At 37.3% G+C, this 24381-nt stretch overlaps 2 protein-coding genes across 6 annotated transcripts in view; one reads left to right on the top strand and one right to left on the bottom strand.

Annotated features, from left to right (window-relative positions):
* The window catches only part of LOC134661377 (protein ECT2), a 43978-nt gene extending 24246 nt beyond the window's left edge, over positions 1-19732 (bottom strand). For 2 of the 5 annotated variants that reach the window (XM_063517423.1, XM_063517424.1), the window contains exons 1-2: positions 19388-19731; positions 3458-3656 (exon numbers count right to left, since the gene is read on the bottom strand). In XM_063517423.1, coding sequence (XP_063373493.1) covers positions 3458-3656; positions 19388-19460 — 272 coding nt within the window. In that variant the 5' untranslated portion in view covers positions 19461-19731. Of the gene's footprint in view, positions 1-1312; positions 1617-3457; positions 3657-6551; positions 6635-19387 lie in introns of those variants that run through there. The other 3 variants (XM_063517425.1, XM_063517426.1, XM_063517428.1) reach the window with 3 other exon arrangements.
* Positions 19733-20527: 795 nt separating this feature from the next.
* On the top strand, positions 20528-22393 carry LOC134661772 (4'-phosphopantetheine phosphatase). The gene is made up of 5 exons (XM_063517957.1): positions 20528-20896; positions 21081-21286; positions 21376-21506; positions 21588-21876; positions 21980-22393. Exons 1-5 carry the CDS (start codon positions 20658-20660, stop codon positions 22192-22194), a joined length of 1080 nt encoding a protein of 359 aa, XP_063374027.1. The 5' UTR covers positions 20528-20657; the 3' UTR covers positions 22195-22393.
* The last annotated feature ends 1988 nt before the right edge of the window (positions 22394-24381 follow it).

The raw sequence follows: 24381 nt of genomic DNA, 5'->3' as shown, positions 1-24381 counted from the left end.
CAAAAATAGGATTTACGTATTTAATTATTATTTTGAGCTATACAGGGTGTAATCGTTAAGTGTTGCTCGGCGATAGTTCCGTAAATATAGCAGATATCAGAAAATTTCAAATTGATATCGAAAGTGCATATAGTGAAAGTGAAGGGCAATATACACACGAGTGTTTTAATGCCTGTGTTGATAAAGCAGTGTATGGAACTATCATAATTAGGTGGGCGAGAAACTACCCTCATTTATGGCATTAAATAATTAAATAATGCCATAAATGAGGGTAGTTTCTCGCCCACCTAATTATGATAGTTCCATACACTGCTTTATCAACACAGGCATTAAAACACTCGTGTGTATATTGCCCTTCACTTTCACTATATGCACTTTCGATATCAATTTGAAATTTTCTGATATCTGCTATATTTACGGAACTATCGCCGAGCAACACTTAACGATTACACCCTGTATAGCTCAAAATAATAATTAAATAAATCCTATTTTTGAAAAAAATATTTTAGGCATCAAACGGGTAATGATTACGGCTGAAAGCAGTCACAAAGAGACATTCCAAAAAAATAGGGTATTTTGGAACTAGAGTGTTTTGAGACCTACGCATTATGAGAATAAAGTATTACGCCACGCACAGGTGAACACAATTTGGGGTATTTTGGGAAAGGTGTATTTTGGGACTAGTTCTCAATGGTTCTCGTGTAAATCGAGAATGAGCCTTTTTGGAAATATGGTATTTTGGGCCTAGTTTCTTATGAGAAGAGGGGCTTTCGAAATTAGAGTGTATTGACTAATAGTGCGTTTTGGGACTAGTGCATTCGCCACCGGATAGTTCGATAGGTCTTTAAAAATAAATTAAAGGTTTCTAAAAAAGTTTTTAGATTAATCGAATACCTACGTTTAAAAACAAGTTCGAAAGGAACAGGCGAGCTCTCGTAACCTAAACTGCCTAGGTTATCCATTGATTTAGATAGGAATGCTAGCTCACTGGACAACTTTTTCTCTTGACTTACTAACAAAGTTACTAACATCACACTATCATTAATTATCTTAAGATTGTATTTGTTCGGTTGCAAGAAAGATCTTGGATACCAAATTATACACATACCTCCCACAAGAATCACTCTATCGATAGGTGAAAACCGCAGCATGCAAATCCGTTCAGTAGTTTTTGAGTTTATCGCGAACATACAAACAAAAACAGACAGACGCGGCGGGGGATTTAGTTTCATAAGGTGCATTGATAAAATAACATATCCTTAAATATATGACTATGCAATAAATAAAACATCGAAACCAAACAATATCTTACTGGTGACATCTTGTTGTACACGATGTTTTAAAAACAGGCGGACAAGTGTGAAATTCCTGAGGAGAGTGCTCCTCCTCGGGCGTCGGCGGCAGCCGCGTGGGGCCCATCGCCGACGCTTCACATCAACTCCGCTCCACGCTACACTCTGCTGATAGATAGAGGCTCCACTTATCGCCAGTGTTTAGCATCATCACACATCCACACATTCACCACTCAACACGTCGATGTCGAATAATTGTAGTAAACACATCGGAACTATAACATTTACTCGTTTACCGCGACGAACGACAAAGGCGCAAAGCAGCGTGCGCATTATGCGTTTCACGTTAGATTGAAAAACAGTCGCGAGGAATGCGGGGCTGAAAATAGCGAGGAGCGACGCGGCGCAAGGGCGAGCAGCGCGAGCGTCGCTGCGAGCGGAGCCGGCCGCTCGCCACCGCGCCGCGCCGCGGCCGAGCCGCCTACAACCCGCCATCGCTCGTGGCTAAAACTGATAATCAATAGAGCTCAATTACCCTAATTTGTTTTAAAATACCGTAAATGCACCATTTTTAGGGTTCCGTAGCCAAATGGCAAAAAACTGTCTGTCTGTCTGTCTGTCTGTCCGTCCGTATGTCACAGCCACTTTTTTCCGAAACTATAAGAATGTTGAAACTTGGTAAGTAGATGTATTCTGTGAACCGCATTAAGATTTTCACACAAAAATAGAAAAAAAAAAACAATTAATTTTGGGGGTTCCCCATACTTAGAACTGAAACTCAAAAAAAAAATTCATCAAACCCCTACGTGTGGGGTATCTATGGATAGGTCTTCAAAAATGATATTGAGGTTTCTAATATCATTTTCTTCTAAACTGAATAGTTTGCGCGAGAGACACTTCCAAAGTGGTTAAGGTTGTAGTTGTTTTTTGTTTAGAAAATTTTTAACCCGCATAAATGTCAATGTGGTTCAGTGAAGGGGACGGACTGAAAATCAGCGCTGCGCAGGCAATTTGTAATGAAATGAAATGACTGATGCAGCGTATGCTGAGCCCGTTCCTTTTGCCGCACAATTATTTCAATCCCTTTATGTTTTGTAACCTGTATGCTTTTTGTGTTGCAATAAATGGTTTCTTATTCTTATAAAATGTGTCCCCCCCTCCTGTAACTTCTAAAATAAGAGAATGATAAAACTAAAAAAAAATATATGATGTACATTACCATGCAAACTTCCACCGAAAATTGGTTTGAACGAGATCTAGTAAGTAGTTTTTTTAATACGTCATAAATCCTCTAAATACGGAACCCTTCATGGCGAGTCCGACTCGCACTAAGCCGCTTTTTTTCTTTTTGCCCGATATTAATATTGTATGTGTTACGTAATTGTTTGCTGATTATGGGCAAAATGGTAAAATAATTATAACATCGATTTTTACTGCGAAAATGTATTAGAAGTTGCATAGGCTAAATCATATTTATATCAGTAAGAGATATAATATATGCAAAATCTTACTACCATCAGAAAGGTACACTATTTGTTATATACCAATGATAAATTATTTAAATATACAAATTCGAAATAATCGTCCAAAATCAACAACTTCTCCTCAACTTCTGGATTTTTCCAAGTTTTCCGACATTTCGTTTTAAAACGAATGTAATTTTTATAAATTAAAGATTTTGTTGATTTGTGTATGTGTCTATTATAATGAAATACATATTCTAAATAGCTACAATTATATATATTTTTGTCCTATTGGGAAACAAGTAATTTTTATTAAAAAAAGGAATGGTCTGAAACGTCAATGGCATAGAATTACAAAAATTCTAATGTCACCTTATTATATAGGTTTGAAAAAGACTATATAGTAAGCAATACATCGAACTGGTTTCAAAGTGACCTGCACTAATATTACTATGTAATAATAGCCTAATAAACATCGACTGGTTACTGGTTACGCCGTCTAGTTAATATATTTATTAGAAACACAAATTATTCATACGCAAGAATTATGCCCAGTTTGTGGCGTTCATTAGTAATGGAAATATAGATTCGGGATGTTGACAAACAATAGCTGGCATAACGTTTGGGGAATGCACGCTTTATTACCTAAGAATATTTCACCGTCCAATGTTGACAAAACTACGTACGCGGGGTGGAACTGACCTGTATTTGGCTCTATGTGCTGCATCGAAGAGTTCTCCCTCGAAGGGTTTGGTGATGAAGTAGGAGAGCGTCTGCGGCGGCTGCGACAGCGCGTCGGGCGCCGGCGCCTGCTGCACCGGGCCCAGCCGCTCGCACGCGGCGCGCACGCGCTCGCACCCCAGGCACGACTCGCTCACATACACTACTGGCCACGGAGAGCCTGCCGACATCACACAATACATAACAATATACACGCACACAACACGCCATTACCTACGTTATTCAGGGACCCTTTCCGTGAATCAAGATGCAGTAAGTAATAGGAAAAATAATAGCTGGAACTACTTTCAAGTATTACATAATTGTAATTTGCGAATGTATATTCATAACTCTCAATAATAGGCATATATTTACATTTTACATAAATAAATACATTGGACTGTTGGATTAGGTTGATATGTATGTAACCGTTGTTATCTTCTCCTTATCTGTGTAACATAACATACAAGTGATACAAGTAGCATGATTTCTATTCAGAAACAGGAAAGAATTTACAAGGAGGCATTTTATTAAAATCAATAATAAATAGTAATGCTAAAACTTACATGTTGTGTAAAAACAAGAATATTGTGTTTAGTTGATTATAATTTGCTAGATAGTCGCCCACGAGATAGTCAGTTCCTAGCTATATGAATGCGAAAGAGAATATGGGTAATCGTAATCGCACTAGTCGCAGCGAAGTAGGTATTGCTAGGAAGGGACGACGACAAATGACCAAGTGGCATCCATAGGACGAATTTCCGTGATTTGAGGTCAAGTAAGAATAGTAAGATGTCCTAGCCAACTGTTACGTAAATGCTAGCGCAATATGTACTACTAATTGTAAGTAGAAAAAGTAACACTATTAAGTAGTATTGAACAAAATTTCTTACACTTCGCAAGGTTCGTGTGGTATCGAAAAACATATGTTAGCAATGCCTAAAGGTGCTTACTGATTAACAGTCCGCCGGACGGTATCGGCCTGTCAGTTAGAACAATAAGTTTTTGGCATAAATTTCATTTTTGGTACAAGCTTTTATAGCTGACTGTACTTTTTACGACAGACAACTAATACTCATCGAGACAATTCTAAAAACCCCTAACACAATTAGGTTGCGTTGTTTCATCACAGAGTTCCTATGGCCACCTCCTGTCTCCATCATCAGATCAGCTCGATGGTACCATAATATTGCATTGTCACCCGACTTACATGTGTATGCAAAATTTCAGCTCAATCGGAAACCAGGAAGTGGATCAAATTTAACTTGCAAGATTCCATTACATAGTTACATACAGGTCGACCTAATAAAAGCTTGTTAAAAAGTTGACAGTTCCGAACAACTGACAGGTCGATACCGTCCGGCGGACTGGTAATCAGTAGGCCTCTTAAAATATTAATTTGTCATCGGTTCTGCTAAAAGGATGTACTGTAAACTACTGTAAAAAAACTTCCGTTTTCCATCATTCATTCAAAGATGAGAAATTCCCTTAAGGTTCATACTAATATGGAGATAAATAGAGATTTCCTGTGTTCTTGCTAGTCCCGAACTACCTATTTCGTTTCATGGTCACCCTGACTTGTGGCATAGAGAAATATAGTAAGACAAGAGTGCTCACTCCATACATCAGTTTTGATACCAAAAAGTAGTTATTAGCATCTAGCATCGAGTAGCGGAACTATCAGTACTGCTACATCTATTGTCAAGTAGCAGTACTGATAGTTCCGCTACTCGATGCTAGATGTAGACAATGAAATTAATAGTCTTTTTGGTATCAAAACTGATGTATGGAGTGAGCAATCTATGTATTTTTTTTCTATGCTTGTGGTAACCCTAATCCTAGGTGTATAGGTACCTAAGTAAGTGCGTGACCTCTCGGGCCGCGCTCCCGCGTTATTGGTTCAGGGCCGCCGAGTCACATTGCGTTGCGACACAGGGAGCACCCGCTCTTGGCATGCCTGACACCAGCCTGCCGCACTCACGTCTATGCTGCCGGTGTTGCATTACACTTTAAATTGAAGTGATACGCGTTCAAAATAACACTCAAGAACACACATGATGTACGTAACTAAATATGTACTTCTTAAAAATCATCATTAGCAAAGTCAATGCACAAAAAAAGTGCGAGTTGGAATCGTACGCTGATGACGTTGGGGGCGCAGTATACTTTGTTTTATATACCTACATACATACATATTTACAGAATATGCACGTCACAACGACGATGTTATAATTTTGCCTGTTTCTTTAAGAATTGCAACAAACAGGCCTTACACGAAATGTCATTTAGTATTTGGGATATACATTTTGTTATTGTCATTCCCACGTACGCGAAAACATGACCACCAACTAGATAATGAAGATAGGAAAATTGAATTATATCATCATTACTAACTGATCAATTGATCATTCTAATAAGAAAATTGTGAATGTTTGTATGTTTGTTCACCACGCAAAAACGGCAAACGCCAAACAGATTTTGATAACATTTGGCATATGGAAAGTTTGTGGAAAAGCACACCGAATACTTATATCCCGGAGTTCATCTCCTTGAAGGGTTGTAGGTATGGGAGTTGAAATGTACATAATATGAGTGTACTAAGAGGGGGGAGGGCGTGAAGGAGGTTTAACGACTTATACGCAGACAAAAACGCGGGTTGTGGCAACTCATTATATAGTATGTGTAACAAGGAATGTTCTTCAAACAGCCACTGGATCTAGCATATTTATAGAAGAAACAAATCAAAAGCAACCTAGGCTTATGTTTAGGATTTTTTTTACGCCGGAAGCGGATGATAAGAGGCAGTTAGTGCATTTATCACAGGAAAAAAATCATTCAGTATCAAGGAGTAACATGACGACTGGTTAGTTCGACAATTTAAAACGCGACTGAGATCACCTGTTTAGATGCAACTAACGTCCCACGGGATCTAATGGGTAAAATAGTAAAATTGGTAAAGCTATATTATATAATTTAGGGTCACGCAACACCTGATTGTTAAATGATTCAAATTGAATACAACTGTGAGGTGAATGAAGTAGAGCACACGACATGCGGCAGCCGCATGCGCACTCACATCCTCCACCAAAGTATGCCCGTAGTTGATCTACCAACGCTAGCATAGTTGGCGTGCGAGCCGTGGACTACGCTTTACGCCATCTGCAAAAGCGGCGCTCGTCAACGCCGGCCACCACATCACATATACATAGTTTTTATTAAAACACAACAGGTCATAATCGTAACATAACTATTATTATGCAGGATGAGGTCATTACTTTTTAACCAGTTTTTAATTATTGTAAGTAAAGACTATACCCATGTGTAGTAATTTAGAAAATATGCATTAGGTAATTAACTACTGTGTATAAAATAAATTTAAATGGGTAAGACATTTTATTGAAGGTGATATAATTTTATTATTTGATTTTCACACCAGCATCACTGCTTAGTGCTTATGAATATGGTACCTACTACCTTATTTATTTATCTATCTACCTAAGTAATAATTATACCTAGCTATCATAGGTGGGCATTGTTTTGGTTAATGCTTAATAAAGCATAGCATAAATAAGCAATAGCTTATGGTCAAATTTAAATGTGTCGACAGTAGTGTATAAAATAAAATATGCATATTTGGTTCGGTGAATACGGACCAGCTGATATGATTTGGAAAGGATAAGATGTAAACAGACAAACGCGGTTGAGAAATTTTGACATTATTGTCGTGATCCAAACATTTCTAAGAAATCTATAGAAAAAACAAAAACAAACAACAGCAATAACTAAAATATTCACAATAAGTACGCAATATAAATAGTATAATACGGTGCATGCCTACTAAATAAAAATTATATGATGATGGAAACCTAATGAAGGCATGTACGTTACGTTTGTTCTTACATAAAGACCGAAACCTATCTTTTATGTTGCAAAAAACGGTACAAATATCTCCAATGTATGCACAAAAAGTGAAGTCAAGTTAGATTACGAGCTAGGAAGAGATTATCTGCTCCCAAAATAGTTGTACTAAATGAAATTTTGTATGCAAAATGTAGGGTATAAAAACGTTTTATAATTTTGTACGTATTTGAGAGTGAAAAATGATAACTCCAAACTACAACACAGAATAAAAACGTTGACTTGTATGAGTTACTAATACATTCCATAAGATTGCAAGATAATAAAATCAACAATAATGCTAAGTATCTTCTTTACTTATTGGCTCAGCCAATGATTTATAACTCAAGATAGGTTATAAGCCTTCCAAAATTGAAGCGCTTACCTTGTGACAAATTGGACAAGTTGCCTTTAGTCGCGGCTGGACAAGCGAGAAATGTGCACGTGCTAACGAGCTCCCGCACACCGAAAGAGAAAGAGACGAGCTTATGTTTAACAACACGTGTGACAAAGATAGATGGAATGAGAAAATTAATCAAAAATAACAGATTTCTTCGTAGGTACAGAAATAAATATGGAAGTGTTTTTTGTGCTCCTCAAGTATGAGTATACTTGTGATTGTATCAAGCGTCGCCGTTAATTGATTCGCATAAGGGACATTAACCATAGGAATATATGCATGAAACATTTGTGAAATGACTTTAACCTATTTTAAAGAAGTCACAGCGCACAGTTATTATTTTGGTAGCATTCATCGTTTTGTCACTACACAATTACAGTGACGAAGGAGTATTAACACGATAGACATGCTGACAATGCCAAAAGGATACAAATCCGCAAATAACGCTGGCTTGGACTATTTAAACCCTGCGGTAATCATGTCGTGAAAAGTACCTGTGTCCTGCGTGCGCGTCCCTTTCGCACTTACATACTTGTTAGAACGTGACAGGCATGGTGACAAGCGATAAAAACGCGACCGTGCTACGCCGCCTGGTCATCACTAACTCTGTGACATGTCAAATCCTGAGGCTGAAATTAAATTCTAGGAGGTTAGGTATAATTAGCATGATAAAGCACACCTCGATCTCTTTTTGTGTACGGACGAGTCACAACACGCACCGCCATAGGCACAGTTGTACGTTGTACCTATGCTTCGGCAGAGGGGACATAGTACGAATGCCGACTCCCTTCCGTGTTGCTCGTAAGGCTTGTGTGTCATCCATAGTTTAACTGGTAGAAATTTGAGGAGAATATACCTTATGTCTTGGCCATACGTCGTATATTATGTTATCTAATAGTTTAAATAAATGGTATATTTGCATTGTGCTGAATTTATTTAGTCCTACTCAGAAATAGTTGAACACCTAGACCGCTAGGTACGATTTAACTGATGGGGACCGACTGTACATACAATAAGTTAATAACTGTATTTATTAGAGACCACTGGCTTATTCTAATAGTAGTTTATGCAACAGTGATATAATAAGGGTTCTTAAAATTCAAGGGTCGAAGTTACAAAACGAGACGTAGTCGAGTTTTGTAAAAAAAGACCCGAGAATTTTAAGAACCAATTATGAGCTGTTGCATACATTACTTTTTCTATGACAGCTGCAGCAAAAAAAAAGAGTTATTATTAAAAAAAAAGAGTTATTATTAAAAAAAAAGAGTTATTATTTAAAAAAAATTGAGTTATTATTTAAAAAAAAAAGAGTTATTATTGTAAATGAAAACATACCTCTTTCAATCAAGATGATCGGAACTTGTATCTTTAAAAAAAATAAAGCAGTTGTATTATACTCATAAGATGACTGCTAGCAGTCATCTTATGAGCCTATAGACAAATCATTCAAATGACATTGCTTTAGATATCACTGTCAGTCATTTAATTGACACATTTAAGTGCTGGAGTAGAAAAAATATTTTAACATTTAGGTAATCAACAGATAGCCTTAATAGTGAGTCGGTTTTTTGTCTAGAAGTCTTCTAGATTCTACAAATCGATATTCGCTCACGCGATCTAGGATATGGTTTTAGTATCAATGCATTCAGTATGATGTCCTAAACTCCTGAACACGAATATATGAGATGACAAGCGCGAAAATGGTGGGGGTACCGTCATAATTTCGGCAGTACAAAGTATTTTACTTTTTACAAGCTTTTATTTAACTTGCAATGTACCTATGTAAATTTGTCAATTTGTCAATATGTAACTATGTTTGTACGGGGCAAATCTTGCAAGCTAAAGGGTATAGCCGGGTAAGCATGGCCAAACTGCCCTTATCGAAAAAAACAATTTCCTTTTACTGGATTATTAACCTATATATAAGTAGTGCTTTCACCAAATATTAAGCCTCAAATGCTTCAGATTTAAATAAAAAATGCAAAAAAAGAAAAATTATTTTTATTTTATTACAGCCAAATTACTAATCCGATTTCTTTGTAATTTGGGTATGTTGTAAATACAATTAAGGTCGCTTTCTGAAAAAATTAATATTGAATTATCTCGGCCGAACGGCATTCAGAGATTTAAAAAAAAAAGCGCGGGAACAGGAAAATAGGCACGAATTTTATACAGAGCATAGAAGGTAGCATCCTATAGAAGTGGTCTACGCGTGCCTCCGTGAGGGACAAAACATATAAATTCGACCAATCATAGCATCGCATTGCGACGCTATGATTGGTCGAATTTATTTGTTATGGTGGGCAACAAATAAATTCGACCAATCATCCATACTAATTTATGGTGGGGAATAAACCGCGAGATTAACCTTTGCACATAAACAAGTAAAATAAATAACTTGATCTTATGGATTTAAATTAAAAAAAAATCATACTATATAAATACGAGTAATTAAATCTCGCGACAAGCTTTTATATCATATAAATTGTGTAATGACGGTAAAACTTGATAGTAAAAATCTTCGATCAACACGGGCTTCCGACACGGAAGGGATAGGCCCAAGTAGGGTTGCCAGATGGTCGGGATTCGGCGGGATTCTCCCGATTTTTAGCATGTGTTCCCGATTCCCGACAAAGTGAAAATTGTCCCGAAAAACAGCTTCACGTTATAAAACAATAATTTCAAGTTCCGAACTATCGTCGAGCGAGCAAGCGACCCGCGTCGAGCCCGTCAGCGTGCGCGCGCGGCGCGCGTGGCGAAATTGCAGCTGATGTAGTGCTAATAATGTAAAATATCGTTGTTTTTAATACAATTAATTTAATTTGAATGGTTTTTTTCCCGACTTAAGGCCCAAAATCCCGAAAAATTGATACTTTTTCCCGATAATAGCGCCTTTCGATCTGGCAACCCTAGGCCCAAGCGATATCTTGACATTCAAATCATTCTGCCATTTTTCGCGGGGGGGAACGTGCACACAGTCGCACTTCTCACACACTTGCATACAAAATCTAATCTGTAATGACGACACAAATGCATAGAAGATGCCTACACAGACACCTCGATCTGTTTTTGTGTACGGACGAGTCACAAGTGTCACAACACGCACACTAACACATTTTCGTCAAAGAATTTTATTGTTTTCTGAGAGATGAGAAGTCGGATTTGTCGCTCGACCGATCCGCAATTTGTACTGGGCGAGAAAAATCGATAAATCCAGCAATTACATGAGACTAAAATATAATAATTGTGTTTAAATGTAATTAAACGTATGACATGTAAAAAAAATATTACATGTGAAATGTAACACCTTCTTTTTGTAAATTTGATGTCCCCGACCTCTTTTTACAACAAAAAACAGAGCAATTAGGCATTTTTTCTGCTGCTGTGTTCACTCGCGCGTCTGGACTCGGTCTAGTTTAAAATCCGAGCGCAACTAGTTTTATTACCCGCGCTAGATCAGTTGATCTTGTACCTAGGCAGAGGGTAAATAGTGCGAATGCCGCATTCCTTCCGTGTTGATCGAAGGTAAAAATGTTTAAAGGAAAGTATTTATTTTATTCTTTTTAGCGCATTTAAATAAAAGCTTGTTTTTAAATAAGTTTTTTTACTTTTAATTTTCTTTCAAACATGCCATCAGGTTTAACCGGTTAACCCCGGGTTAGCGGAATGGTGCATGTGGCCCTAAGAATTATAAAAAAATATAATTATATTTCAGATCCTCACATTGAGCACTTTCATTTGTTATAGATATAACATGATATACAGCTGGATTTTCTTTTTGGGTCAGTGAGGGCAGCTACCAGATCCCGTGCTGCTACGAGAAAACGGTCTTAGAAGACCTTCCCTCGATTTAAAATTAATGAAGATTGGCTTTTACAGATTTTGAAAAAAACATACAGGGTGCGAGAAAAGATCAAAGTGGCACTTTTCCTCCCTGCTAGTAGGGATCAAAGTAACACTTTTCTGTTCTAGCACACTATTTTTACATTTTTTTGCACATTATTTTTTTTAGCTTAAATAATCTGTTTAAGCATCAGATTGTGTCAACACTAAGATTTTTTTTATTTTCCTCATAGTTGATGTGAAAAGCAGTATGTGTCACACGGTATCAAAATTATTTCGTCTTGGGCGTTAACACTTGAATCCCTCATTACGCTCAGGATTCTACTTTATTCTTCTGCGGGATTCTATTGTAGAATCCATCGCTTCATTCAGGATTCAAAGTACACCCTTGAAAGAAATATATTATTTTGATCCCTTGTAACACAAACTACTATTATTAATTTGTGGCGTTTTAGTTCATTATCGAAAGTTTAACCCTAGCAAACTATTGATACTGGATAGGAATGGAATCGATTGGCATACAAAAATAGCATGTGAAAAATAACAGATTTCATTTTCATACAAATTGTATGGGAAAAGTTTTCCTCGATTTGTGGCTTTTCTAGCCGGATTTTTTTTTTGGTTCCATACAAGCTTTTGATCCTCAATAGGAATGGGATCGATTAGCATAAAAAAAAGTTTCTCAAAAATTACCCTTTTCTCGCACCCTGTATGTTTTTTTCAAAATCGATAAAAGCCAATCTTCATTAATTTGAAATCGAGGGAAGGTCTTCTAAGACCGTTTTCTCGTAGCAGCACGGGATCTGGTAGCTGCCCTCACTGACCCAAAAAGAAAATCCTCCCTGTAGGCCTGTAGTTTGCAAAACTTTTCTTTTTTAATTCTCTCATTTACTTCCCTATGTTTAAAAATAATGTATTACGTTACATGTCTGTCACTGGATCACAGACTTACATTATGTGTACCAGATTTCAACTAAATTGGTCTAGTAGTTTTGGAGCAAATAGGCTGTGACGCCTGTGACAGATGGATATAGTGTTCTGTGTTCTATAAGAGTTCTGTTTTTCTTTTGAGATAGGAAACCCTAAAAAACAAGCAACAACGGTTGCACTCCGGGGGTGCCGATAGAAGTGAAAACTCACCTCACTATGTTACCGACGCCCGGTAACACGAATAACACGATACATATGTTTAGCGGAGGTATTCTATTTATATATTATTATCATTCTCAAATAAGATCACACTTTTTCATTGACATGTTTATTTACATACTGCCATGACAACGTCAAATTATTTGAACACAGGTAAAGAGTCTTCAAAAGGAGTTCACAACATAAATGTCAAATAACATTGAGTTTTTCTTTATTGATTTAAATGCCATCTAAATTATGAGTGGCCACCTTACGCCCCTTACGGTCACGTGATCGCCTTACGCTGTCTCGAGTTTATAATTTTTTCCCCACCTCAAAAAATGCCCAGCGCCGCTAAAGAAGTTTTCACTTCAAAAACTATTTTGTCATGAAAACATGCTCTAGCCCATTTCAAGTTAGTTTAATCATTTTCAACTACATATTATACAGGATGCTTTTTTTAAATCCATTAATTTCATGGGTTTCCTGGGCTTAAATTAAGTAACTTTCTCAAAGAAATCGGTATTCTAATTAACTCCAGTTCGGAGATAATCACTTACTTATTTTTATCTGATAAGGCCCTTATGAGCGTGTACACTTGAATTAGGGCCTCTGTTTATACATTTTGGTTAATGTTTAGTTAGCTTAGTACGAGTTTATATATTTGCTGCTAAACGCGAGTACTTTCTCGGACGATCGATATTCGAAATGTCATTGATAATTATGATTTATGTTATGTTTACGAAAACAAAAAAAAATATGCAATTCAGTTTCCTTAAATGTACTTAGCCAGACCCCACTCCGTTAACTTAACGGAGTTTAAAAATAAAATTGGCCCAGAGCATGTCGGGCCATGCTCAGTGTAGGGTTCCGTAGTTACCATTCTGTCAGAATAGGCTAAACGGGAGCTATTAGTATCTATCGTGTACATTACAAGCAAAGGGAGTACTTTCGCAGCGATTTTTTACTAAGAAGAGACTTTTTGTAATAACTCAAAAACGGTTAATGTGAAGTGATCATGTTCGCTATAGTTTTCATCTAATGGCTTTCTTAAGTTCTGTTTCTACGATTTTTTTCATATTTTTTCGACCCGCGGTTCAAAAGTTAGAAGGGGGGGGGGACATTTTTTTTTTCTTTCGGTGCGATTATTTCCGTAAATACACACTTTATCAAAGTGGTTCTTGGAGAACCCTATTCGTGAAAGACCTATCCAACGATACCCCATACTGTAGGGTCGAAGCGAACAAAAAAAATTCACCCCCACTTACGTGTAGGAGGTACCCTAAAAATTTTTTTTCCAGATTTTATTGTACGACTTTGTTGGATTTATTGGTTTATATATCCATAACAAATTGCAGCTTTCTAGCACTAACGATCACGGAGCAAAGCCTCGGACAGACATGGCGAAACTATAAGGGTTCCTAGTTGACTACGGAACCTAAAAACACCGTGTAGGTATAGTATCAGAAACATTATAGAAACAGCTTCATTGACATTCAATTGCAATTGGAAGGAATAAAGTCAAGGTCACTTTGCAATCTCTTATCATGTTCAGTTCCAGGTCACATAGGTTATCCCATGTCACGTATCTAGTAAACATAGATTCAGTCTTATTGAATTAGAGAGTGACATTCAACTGATAACAACTGTTTCTTCTACCTAGCGTTATCCCGGCCTTTGCCAGGGTTCATTTTCCTAATTGCCTTTCTCCACGTTACGCGATCCTGGGGGTCCTCTCGTGGGAGCTCGTTTACGCTCATATCTGCTTTCACGACATCGAGCCATCGCTTTTTTGGTCTGCTGTGGGGTCGGGGGTCGTCAAGGCACAGAATAAATAATAGTACTAGGTACAGAAGACTCACTCTCTAACAAAACGGGTCTGTTACGATCAGCACAGCGACAGCGCCACGCGCGGCTTATGGCTAGCCACCAAAATTGGTGTGGAACGGATGTACTTTTAGCTACCTGTAGCAAAGCGACGAAATCGCGGAGTGAGCCACGCCTGGTCAAGGGTTAAGTTCAGGCATATGTTTCCTATGTAGCCGAACCACCAGAGGAGGCATTCTTGGAGCTTCTCTGCTACTTCACGGACTGCGAGGCTACCACGGATGTACTCGTTACAGATGCGGTCAGCGCGCGTAACGCCGCTCGTCCACCGCGGCATCTACATCTCTGTAACGCAAAGCTCTTAAACGGGCCTACCGGCCAAGTCTCGGCGCCATAAAGTAGGACTGGACGGATAATGCACTTATGCACTAGCCTAAGCGTCTATGCCCTATGAGTCTAAGCGGTATTCTGTTCTCGCAGATGACTCCTGTGACCTCCCGCTATTTAGACCAAGCCGCGCTTTCAGCCTATTACAGACATAAATTAAATAACCTTACAACTATATTTACAGAACTCATATCTACATTATCGCTCTGTTACGGAATGGCAAAGAGTTCAGAGTTGTAGTAATACATTTTTTTTAAACACCACCTAAATAATTTTGATTTAAATTGCGGTAAGTCCAATTCCTACAATTCGTTAGGAAGATAGTTTTGTGCACATAAATACTATATTTTTATTAACAAGGGTAGAAGTTGTTCCTGGATAATGTAGGTTTAAACCATGTCTGGTATTGTATCTTGAGGTTGAAGCAAAGCTACAGAATGAGCTTGTGTTATTTTTAACAAAAAGACTTGCTTATTAAATGTAGAGTGAATGAAGTGTTAATACATTTAAAAAAATATTAAATTAGTTGACACGAGTCAGTTAGTTTTAAAGAAGAAATACTTTTGAAATGTTTGTACTGTGGCCTCATAATATTAAGCCATATCTAAGATTTGACATTTTACGTAACCATGAAAAGCCAGAAGGGCGGTTTTTTGGGATGTGATAGATTTGAGTGCAAAAACAAATCGGCTCAACTTATCAATAAGATTTTCAGTGTGCTGTTTCCAATCATTATGACAATCCACAGTAACTCCTAATGAATAGAAGAGACTTGTTTTAACTGTTGATTACAGTTTTCATTGCACAGTAGTCGAACACATTTAGGTTTACCATGGGGCGCAAAAAACTCTATAAATTTCGTTTTTGTAACATTTCAGACATATACTTGGTCAACCAGATCATGACAGTAGAAAAAGGCGGCAAATTCGAAAAATTTAGGCGCGAAGGGATATCGTCCCATAGAATATTTGAATTTCGCGCCTTTTTTTACTGACAAGATTTGGTTGACCAGCTATCATCATCATCATCATCATATCAGCCTTTTATCGCCCACTGCTGAGCATAGGCCTCTCTTCGAGTACGCCACTTATACCGGTCCTGAGCCAATCTCATCCAGAAGTGACCCACAATCTTCCGAATATCGTCTACCCAACGACCCAACGGACGCCAGGCACTCCTTTCGTCTGTAAGCGGCCACCACTCCGTTAACATTTTGGCCCACCTGCCATCACTCTGCCTGGCAACATGTCCCGCCCAGCTCCATTTAAGTTTGGTAATGATGTATCCGACGTCTTGCACCTTGTTGCGTCGTCGGATCTCGACATTCCTCACTCGGTCTTGCAGTTTGATGCCGAGCATGGCGCGCTCCATGGCTCTCTGTGCCACTCGGATTTTATGCACAGCCTCCTTAGTGAGCGTCCATGTCTCGGTACCGTAGGTCATGGTGGGCAGGACACATTGGTTAAAGAGGCGAGTTTTCAGGCATTGTGGAATGTTAACGGGTTTGAGGATGTCCGCTAGTTTATTGAATGCCGCCCAACCCAGCTGGATTCTCCTGGAGATCTCCTTCTTCTGATGTGTTTTGTCAAATGATAGAATATGTCCAAGATACAAGTACTGCTCAACCACCTCCAGTCTTTCGTTCCCAACCATAATGGTTGGAATCGATTTACCAGAGATGTTCGTCATAACTTTAGTCTTGGACATATTCATCTTAAGACCTATCTTCAAAGAAGCATGGTAAAGGTTTTCAACCATGCCTTGAAGATCTTCCAGGGTCTCGGCAAACAATACAATGTCATCGGCAAATCTCAGGTGCGACAAGAAGACACCATGGATATTGATACCAGTTTTTTTGTTTGTATATTATCTTTATTTTTTTATTTTTTGTCATTTGCTTTATATTCCTGTGTAAAACTTTATATTGTTGATACTATTGAGAGGACCTCACACCTAGGAGAGGAGGAATCACTGACTCCCAAGTCACAGGCTTGGACCTAGTTCGGGAGGCAGAGGCTCAACCCCACTACCTAAATGAGTTTCAATTCAACAGAGTTTGAATTCAACACTCATAAGACAGTGGATATTTTGTAAACATACTCATCATTCATAAGATATTATTACAGTGGTTATTTTGTAAAATCTTCATTTAAATTAAAATGGAAATGGTGTATTGACTGACCTTCATTTGTTTTAACTGTTTGAGCACTAAGAACAACAGTCAGCACAAAAATCAATTTACAACTTAGGTGGTCAATGACATCAATGTTATGGAGGTGAGCAAAGCCTCTATTATCAAGTTCTGATCAGATACTTTTGAGCACTTTGTCACTCCGATATATGTATCTGATGGGGACAGTACATCATTATTACTGCATCTAGACTAATAGATCTGAATTCTTAAGGATTAGAAGAAGATACATCTGAATTTTAGATTATGTAGTTATCTTATGATGGAAAGTATTTAAGGTTAGAGATTATTTGTCTTCTAATACTTAACTCAGTTTACCATGATTCACAGCCAGATAAACTTTAATTCACTTGATTATTCAGTGAAATCTAATTGATTGATCAGTGTTTGTCACACATGATAATCAAACAAGCAAGTTTTTGATAATGACAAGCTTAATTTTGTATTGATTCATGTAATAGTTGCAACTGTTGCTAATAAACACCACTAACTGATTTGTTATTGATTGAACTAATTAACACAAAAGTTATGGCCAGAAAACCAGTTTTGAGACCTAAAATTCTGACTGAGACCGAAGACAATGAACTTTGAAGTAATATGGGAAGCCAATGCTGTTGATATGGTAAGCAAAAAAAAACAGAAAACATCTATTTCAGTTTAGATTTAAATTATCAATATATTTAAAATCACTACCCGGACTCTAATAAATTTAAATTCAAATCTATCTGAATCCCTTTGTTTTCTGTCTTTTGTTGTAGTTTAATACCATATTAACAGCAATGGCTTTGAGCAATATACTATCCCATATTTACTTCAAAGTTCATTGTCTTTGAGATATTTGCAATCAAAGTTGAAAAATTTTAAGCCTCTCGAAACTGGTTTTCTGGCCATAACTTTTGTGTTAATTAGTTTAAAATTAAAATCCTTGACACGTTTTTCGAGACGTCAAAAAATAACCTAAATATTTAGATTTCGTATAAAAAATAATAATAAAAACTAAGCATTCTTTTCTTTCAAAATCCGGTCGACAAAAATGGAGATAAAAGAGTGAAGAACCAATAGCCGTTTTTCTTATAATTCTATCTGTAGTGCAAAAATAGGAGATACGATTTAAAACTTGTCAAAAATCGATGAAAACCCCCGCCAGATAGCCCCTTAATAACAGATGAAACAATGTTTTTATGCCTTAAAAGTTGGTCTTCACTATAGCTATAACAGACTTATAAATGATGATTTAACTATTATGAGAGCTTAGTAACTCCGTGAACTCGGTTGGACTGTAGCAAAGGGGGGGCTGGGACTTAAATTTTTTTTGACAAAGTGGTGTCATTATGACACTATTTTTAAATGATTGTAATGTGTATATCACGTCAAAATAAGCATCTTTTATTGGAAAAACTTTTCTCTAAAATAAAAAATGGCCGAGTTAGACACCTCCAAAGATTGATATTTTTAAAGGGAGCTGGGACTTAGAAAATTTTCATTGAGAGTGGTGTCATTATGACATATATTTTAAATGATTTTAATGTATAGAACACATCGAAATAAGCAACTTTTACTTGGAAAACTTTTTACTAAAACTGAAAATGGCGGAGATAGAGCTTAAGGCAGGCCAGGCTTTTAAGGCAGGTCGGAGTAGGTACGACGACGAGCGAAGCGAGGAGGAGTGTTAGGTAGAACTGCGACCATACAGCGCGCGAGCCGAGCGAGCGAAGCGAGCGTGCCGCGGCAGCGGCCGGCGAAGCGCCAGAACCGACGTTTTTATAATAATACAATTTTACAAGTCCCAGCTCCCTTTAAAAACATCAATCTTTGGTCGCGTCTAACTCGGCCATTTTTTATTTTAGAGAAGTTTTTCCAATAAAAGATGCTTATTTTGACGTGATCTACACATTACAATCATTTAAAAATAGTGTCATAATGATACCACTTTGTCAAAAGTCCCAGCCCCCCCTTTCGTACAGTCTGACCCATTAATCAACTATTAAATCTAGTATATACACATAAGAATATGCCACCCTTTATCAGTCTTTTGAAAAATATTCAGTGAATGCTTAAGGAACCTTTAATACTACAATAATAAGTATTAGAAGAAAACGGTTAAAAACCTGTCTAAAAAACTGTTGATGTTTACACGTAAATAAATGCGTACCTGGGTGAAAATTCTACTGACCAAGCAAAAAAGAATTCAGCTTGTAAAACATGAGAGAGATATAGTTAATAAATGAAAAATATTAACCATTATTATGTTCAATTTCTTCAGTTGTAGCGGCGCTTCCTGTTTGTGTCATGCCCTTAGACAATTCGTCCATCTTGCTGAACACTGGTTTGTTACATCAATCATTTACAACACCAATTATAATAACCTAACAACACATGTTATATCACAATGTACATTACGTGATAATCAGTCTTTTTCGAATAGAACCAGTTTTATCCATTTCAAACACATATCTCAAAATTCCAACACTGAACTATGGGAATAAAATTGAACTTGATCAAACAGATAGGACAAGAACCGATAGGTAGCAAGCCATAAACAAAATGAAGTTGAATTGAAGCAGCTGCTCGACCATAGTTTCATTGACCAATGGGACGCCGAGAACAGTCGTTTCATGATGGCTTGGCTGGTGTTTTTCTAGTATAGTAGTATTTACAATAATACTTTTCTATGTGTTTACATTTATACTAAATCAAATTTAAAATAAACATTTCGTTTCATTATAATGAGGATTTGTCCGGATACCCACTAAAAAAGAGAAAATATGAATCAGTAAAAAATTTAAAAATAACGATAGAAAAATAGTGAAATAGTGATGTTCACCAACGTTCACCGTTGAATATGGGCTGCACAGCAGAGGTTCTACCGCGAAAACCGAATTTCGTGGCGGCGAATTGGCGGGCATCTGTCTCTGTCACTCTAATTACGCCTGTATTGGAGTAAAAAAGAAAGATTCCGGCAATTTGCGATTTTCGGTTTTTGGGGTAGCCCCTCAGGTGCGGACACAAAAATGCCAATTTTTCGAAGTTATTATCTATAACTTGGTCAACCAGATCTTGACAGTAGAAAAAGGCGGCAAATTTGAAAAATGTAGGCGCAAAGGGATATCGTCCCATAGAAAATTTGAATTTCGCGCCTTTTTTTACTGACAAGATTTGGTTGACCAGCTTATATCTATGGAATGCAAATTGGAGATTAAAATGTGTACGTGTGGACGCTAGGTGAGATTGGCGCCAATTATTTTCCTGATCAAATCGGTTGATTTGCCCAGCTCGTCTGGATACGGCTAATGTGTCCTCGGCATTATACGCAGCCATAATAAAAAAAAATAAACGTAGCGCAGTGAAGTGAAGTCACAGAAGTCAAACAGAAAAAAATAGATTGAGTTGATAAGATAATAAAAGGCTGTGTAATAAATATTTGCTTAGTGATAAAACACAATGAGACTAGTATTTTGTAAATAGTGCATATTGCTCTCGTTTGCTTTCATTTTAAAAGTGATTCTAGAATGGAACACTTCGGTCTCTCACACATCTTGCAAGAACCGGATAAATATAATCCAGATACTTTGGACTTGCTAGTCGACGATGAGGCGAGAGAATATTGGCTCAACACCTGCGAAAGACTTGTAGAAAGAAATGTGAATTACGCACTGGCCAACACGGATGATCCGACTGTAGAAATACGAGCACTAAAATATAAGACATGTTACGTGGAGGCCCTTAAAGAGTTGAGGATTAATCCACTGTAAGTACTTACAGATCAGTTGGGAATAAAATTCACTTCTTTGTTATCATCGTCACAGCCTCACAATGTCCTATTACAGATTGTTTTTGTTTTTTGTTTTTTTTTTTTTTAATATAAGATAGATTTTAAGAGAGCTTTGTCTTTTGAATGATTTATGTATTAAAATTACTGTTTATAATTTTAGTGCTCATGGGCAGTTGACAATACGATTACTTCTTGACATCAACGAAACATGCCTTCGTTCTCAGGGGTTCTTTGATTTGTGGAAACAACAGAAGAAATATGATAATGAAAATGCACTTGCTATGCTTAGTTCAAGATTGGCTGAAATTGATGCAATAGCCAATGATCGACAGCGCTGGGTAGAACTTTGTAGAGGAGTTCTAGCAGGTAAGAGGCCTTTACTACTTTTAGTATAATATAAAGTTAAGTATCATATTGTGTTGCGGTTATACATACTCCCTCTTGTGTTATAACAGGTAACATGTTTGATTGTGGAGCCCAGGCTGTTGCTGCCATTTTAGACTGCGGACTTTATGGTGCTTTGCAAAAAATACAAAACAGACCATGGCTTTATGATGGTCTTGATAAATGGCTGGATAAATTAGAGGTATCTTCTGGTGTTGATTATATCACATTTTGTCACTTGTAAGTATATTCAGATACATGATATAATTTGTTTATTTTTCAGACAACTGTTCATCGCTGTGCAGCTATATTTGTGGACAACAGTGGTGTAGACATAGTACTAGGAGTTCTGCCATTTGTGCGCGCATTGATACTGCGAGGCACCTCTGTTATTCTGTGTGCTAATGAGTGGCCAGCTCTCAATGATGTCACTAATGTTGAGCTTGAAGACATTGTGCAGCAGGCTGCATTAATTTGTCCTGTTATATCAGCTGCACTTGCTATGGGAGATTTAGTTGTAAGATCCAGTGGCCAAAGAGGACCATGTCTCGATCTTAGGACTATTAATATAGGTAAATGTGACTTTAGCTAATAATGCTCTGTAGACAAATGTTTACCTTTGTTTGTCTTTGTGTTATTCAATATCTTACTTATGGTAATACAATTACTCAACAGGTCTTTGTACTGAAATGAAGATGCGTGGGGTGGATTTGATTATATTGGAAGGAATGGGAAGAGCTGTACATACAAATTTTAAAAAGAATAATACAAGATTTGCAGTGGATTCACTGAAGTTAGCTGTAGTAAAGAATGCATGGTTGGCACAACGTCTTGGCGGCCCATTGTTCTCTGTGATTTTTATTTATGAAGACAAACCAACACAAACATAACAAAGAATTTTCTTTTTTATTGATAAATGTGTAAGAATAAAAATACATGTGTTTACATACCACAGTATTCATTTAGAATCTAGACAATTTATATTCTTCAAGCCTTCATACTTGATTCAGTTTTTGGATTTTCAACTATAATTTAATTTGTATTAACACTAGTATTTTTTCGAAATAAATATATTGAGTGTTACACAGATTATTTGTTTTATTTATGTTTATTAATTTACTTTACTGTGTATGTACTACTAACAAACTTGCTTAAAGAAACCGGAGAAAGAAAATTCATACCTATGTCTGTAGGTCTTTTTTAGCGTTCGCGATTTTATGGAAAAATAAAATCACACCTCTATTTTGAAAACTTAAAAAAAAATAAGGTTTATTCGGGTAATTCCGGAAATCGGGTCATCCCGAAAATCATTGTAAAATCACTCATATTCCGTTCAAGAAATTGTTAAGCAGATTGTGGATTTGGTCATATTAGTCCAAATTAACGCTATAATTGTGCTATTACTAAATCTGATAATTATTTGCGCGCATTTCCTTAATCTGACGGTTACAATGTAAAAATTAGGCGTCAAACTTGTGTTCGTCAGATTAAGAAAATGCCTATAAATAAGTGTTATATTAAGTTATAGAAAAAATATTGCATTAACGTGGACAAAAACGACCAAACCCACAGACTGCTTAACAATTTTTTAACCCTCCACCAACCTCCCGAAATTAAAAAAAAATTGTAGACGCTTTCCGGCTCGCTGGAAAAAAAAACTTTATATAACTTTTTCTTCTTATCATCTATAATATTTCGATTCCAATCTTGGAGGATACAACTAAACGGAGTAGCCATTAACAGGCTTTCCCCTCTGTCGAAAATAGGCGGCCAACGGTCATACACAATGTATGGACTGACGTTTATCTGACATGGCTATTTTTACGTTACGCATACATTTGACGTTCCCCTCCCCCGCAAAAATCGGCAGACTGTTTTTGTACAGAAAATTACAGACATGGCGTCTCCGTTTGATTATATCCTCCAAGATTCCAATAGGTCTGTACGACGCTCGAGTACCTACACATTTAGCATCGTCGGCTCCCCAACTATTGAAATATCTATGAGATTACACTAAAAACACCTTCTTTCATGCAAAACAAAAAAAATTGAAATCGATTCACATGATGAAGAATTATCCCTGAAAAACCAACGTTCATTCATACAGGTCGCGCAAATTAGTTAGCCAATTTGCCGATAGATGGCGCTGTACACAATTACGCTTAGCGCCACTTGCACCAAACCAGTAACCCGGGGCATAGAGAAATATATATTTTTTTCTCTATGCCCGGGGTTAACCGGTTAAACCGATAACCCAGTGTCAAATTGTACTGGTAACCATGGTTTAACCGGTTAACCCCGGGATAGTTAATGGTGCATGTGGCCCTTAGTATACTTTTGGTCAAGTCTTTCGTGATTATAGTCAATGATTTATAACTCAAGATAGGTTATAGGCGTTCCAAAATTGAAGCGCTTAACTTGTGACAAATTGGACAAGTTTCCTTAGTCGTGGCTGGACAAGCGAGGAATGTGCATGTGCTAACGAGCTCCCGCACACCGAAAGAGAAAGGGTCGACCTTGTTTAACAACGAGTGTGACAAAGATGGATGGAATGAGAAAATTAATCAAAAATAACAGATTTCTTCGTAGGTACAGAAATAAATATGGAAGTATTTTTTGTGCTCCTCAAGTATGAGTATAACCTATCTATGGTTATATAATATCATTGATTATAGTTAGGTACATTGAGAAAATTAAAAGTTTGTACAGAACCCTCGGTGCGCGAGTTAAACGAACTCTCACTTGACCGGTTTTTTTATGCTTCGGGTTATTGATTCAAATGGCCTGAAGATCAATCGTACCGATTCTCATACCTTTAACTTGCCTTTAACACCATTAGCAGCATGTTACTTAATTTCGCGGTGTACCGCTGTCACATGGCTGTCACTAATGGCGATAGAACGGTAAAATAAAAACCCGGCCAAGTGCGAGTTGGACTCGCGCACGGAGGGTTCCGCACCATCAACAAAAAATAGAGCAAAACAAGCAAAAAAACGGTCACCCATCCAAGTACTGACCCCGCCCGACGTTGCTTAACTTCGGTCAAAAATCACGTTTGTTGTATGGGAGCCCCACTT

Source organism: Cydia amplana, chromosome Z (genome assembly GCF_948474715.1).
Source record: "Cydia amplana chromosome Z, ilCydAmpl1.1, whole genome shotgun sequence".
In the NCBI taxonomy this organism is placed as follows: Eukaryota; Metazoa; Arthropoda; class Insecta; order Lepidoptera; family Tortricidae; genus Cydia; species Cydia amplana.
This window is presented reverse-complemented; position numbering and strand designations above follow the sequence as displayed.

Coding starts and splice junctions, on each gene's coding strand:
- LOC134661772 (XM_063517957.1), top strand. CDS start 20,658: ATGGAACACTTCGGTCTCTCACACATCTTGCAAGAACCGGATAAATAT. Junction 21,287..21,375: donor TTGTAGAGGAGTTCTAGCAG/GTAAGAGGCCTT, acceptor GTGTTATAACAG/GTAACATGTTTGATTGTGGA. Junction 21,507..21,587: donor AATGGCTGGATAAATTAGAG/GTATCTTCTGGT, acceptor TTTATTTTTCAG/ACAACTGTTCATCGCTGTGC.